The 1,760-nt window shown below is 52.7% G+C and overlaps 1 protein-coding gene across 1 annotated transcript in view; it reads right to left on the bottom strand.

The window, feature by feature from the left end:
• The window catches only part of IQSEC3 (IQ motif and Sec7 domain 3), a 31,631-nt gene extending 31,234 nt beyond the window's left edge, over positions 1 to 397 (bottom strand). The window contains exon 1 of the mRNA XM_010845211.1: positions 5 to 397. Coding sequence (XP_010843513.1) covers positions 5 to 391 — 387 coding nt within the window. The 5' untranslated portion in view covers positions 392 to 397. The remainder of the gene's footprint in view (positions 1 to 4) is intronic.
• Between the last annotated feature and the right edge of the window lie 1,363 nt (positions 398 to 1,760).

The raw sequence follows: 1,760 nt of genomic DNA, 5'->3' as shown, positions 1-1,760 counted from the left end.
AAGCGCCGCTCTCCTGCAGGGAGCACATGGTCTTGAGGCTCCAGGTACTGAGGGCGTCGTCGATGGACTTGGCCAGGGATTGCACCTGCTCGGTGAAAGAGTCCTCCAGCTCGGTGAGCGTGCCCGCAAAGGTGGGCGGCAGGGAGGGCGAGCGCACCAGTGGCAGCCCCGCGAGGCCGCAGCCCTCCAGGAGCGCCCTCTCGGCCGCCAAGCTCTCCGCCGTGGGCGCGCGCGCCTTGCGCAGGGAGATGCGCCGCGGCAGGCGGCTCTCCAGGAGAGAGTTGCGGATCTTCTCGAAGTTCTTGCTGAGCTGGTACTGGCGGAAGGCGGTTTGGATGGTGCAAGCGGCGCGCCGGGACACCAGGTGGCCCCCGTATTTGTGTTCTAGCATTTCAATCTGCAGTGAGGACAGAGAGGCATGGGAGCTCAGTTAGGGAAGGGATGTGACAACGCTTTCAGAGACCAGGGCAGGGGGTGACTCGGCTGACCCTTGGCGGGGGCCTGGGACGGCACAACTAGGCCGGCACTGAGGGGCCAAAGTCTGAAAACTCTGCGATGGCCTCAAATGCCAGGTTGCTGCCAAGACTCCTAAAGGTGTGGCCTGGAGGTTTGGATTCTGGGGTTGGGGATACCCACCCAAGGGTGGGGCAGTTGCCAATGGTAGTAGGTGATTTTCATACATGGAAGTATTTATTTCTGAAATGCGTGGTATCTTGAATTTGTATTAAAATATTTCATCAAAAAAGTAGAAGGGTTAGAGGAAACAATATTAATTGAAACTGGGTGATGGTTAAATGGGAATTTATTATGCTATTCTTTCTACTTTGGTATATATTTTAAATAATAGAAAAATGAAGATTAAATAGAAAGAGTAAAAAACATTGCTGCTACTCCTGTTCACCTGCTTTCTTTCTTGGTATTCATGTCACGAATTGGGGTCGTTTCCTGTTTCTGGGAGCCACATAAGAGTTGGGTTTGGGGTTTGATTATCTCTGTGTTCCCAGTACCAAGCCCAAGGGCTGGCACGTGATAGAGCTCAGTAAATGTGAATTTAGTAAAAAGACAGATGGGTGATGGATGGATATTTCAACAGTGGGAGATCCTCCAGCTACCATGTTCTTCAATTCAACTCACCTCTGTTCCCAACAATGGGAACTGTTCCGATCAGGGCAGGGCTTGGTGGGGCTGATGGGGAGGTGGGGTAGGGGGTGCTGCCTCATTTGGGTGGATCCGAACCCAGGAAAACTTCAGGCACTGGCCAATCTGTCCTTCCTCCTCTCCCCTCAGCTCTCTCCCCACTCTGTGGTCTTTTCTCTCCTTGGGTGGCTAAGCACTCACTTTTTCTCCCTTATCAAAAATCTCTCCGGGGAAAGGACTAAAAAAACATTCTCTCTGAGGTGTGAATGACCAAGAGGGGTTAGCAGTGGTTCTTCCTGGACACTTTTTGCATTTAAACAACACACAAAGACCAGACGAAGGGGCAGGCAAAATGGCAGCACTGTGGTGGGTTCCATCGGTCCTTAGGGAAGCTTAGGACGTGAGAAAGTGTTCCTGGGCTCTGAAACTGTGTCCTGCTGCTAGTCACGCACCGTACACTCCACTTACAGAGTGACATTCCTGAACTGAGAACCACGACTGGTGGCTGGGATCGACAGCTCAAGGCAAGACCATTAGCCCTTCAACCTCCCCCAGGATCACAGAGGAGTGCGGTACGGACAGAAAGGCCAAACTCCATCCCCCAGGACATGGAACCCTTCGAC

The sequence above is a fragment of the Bison bison genome, unplaced genomic scaffold, assembly GCF_000754665.1.
Source record: "Bison bison bison isolate TAMUID 2011002044 unplaced genomic scaffold, Bison_UMD1.0 scf7180017864213, whole genome shotgun sequence".
Lineage (NCBI taxonomy): Eukaryota > Metazoa > Chordata > Mammalia > Artiodactyla > Bovidae > Bison > Bison bison.
This window is presented reverse-complemented; position numbering and strand designations above follow the sequence as displayed.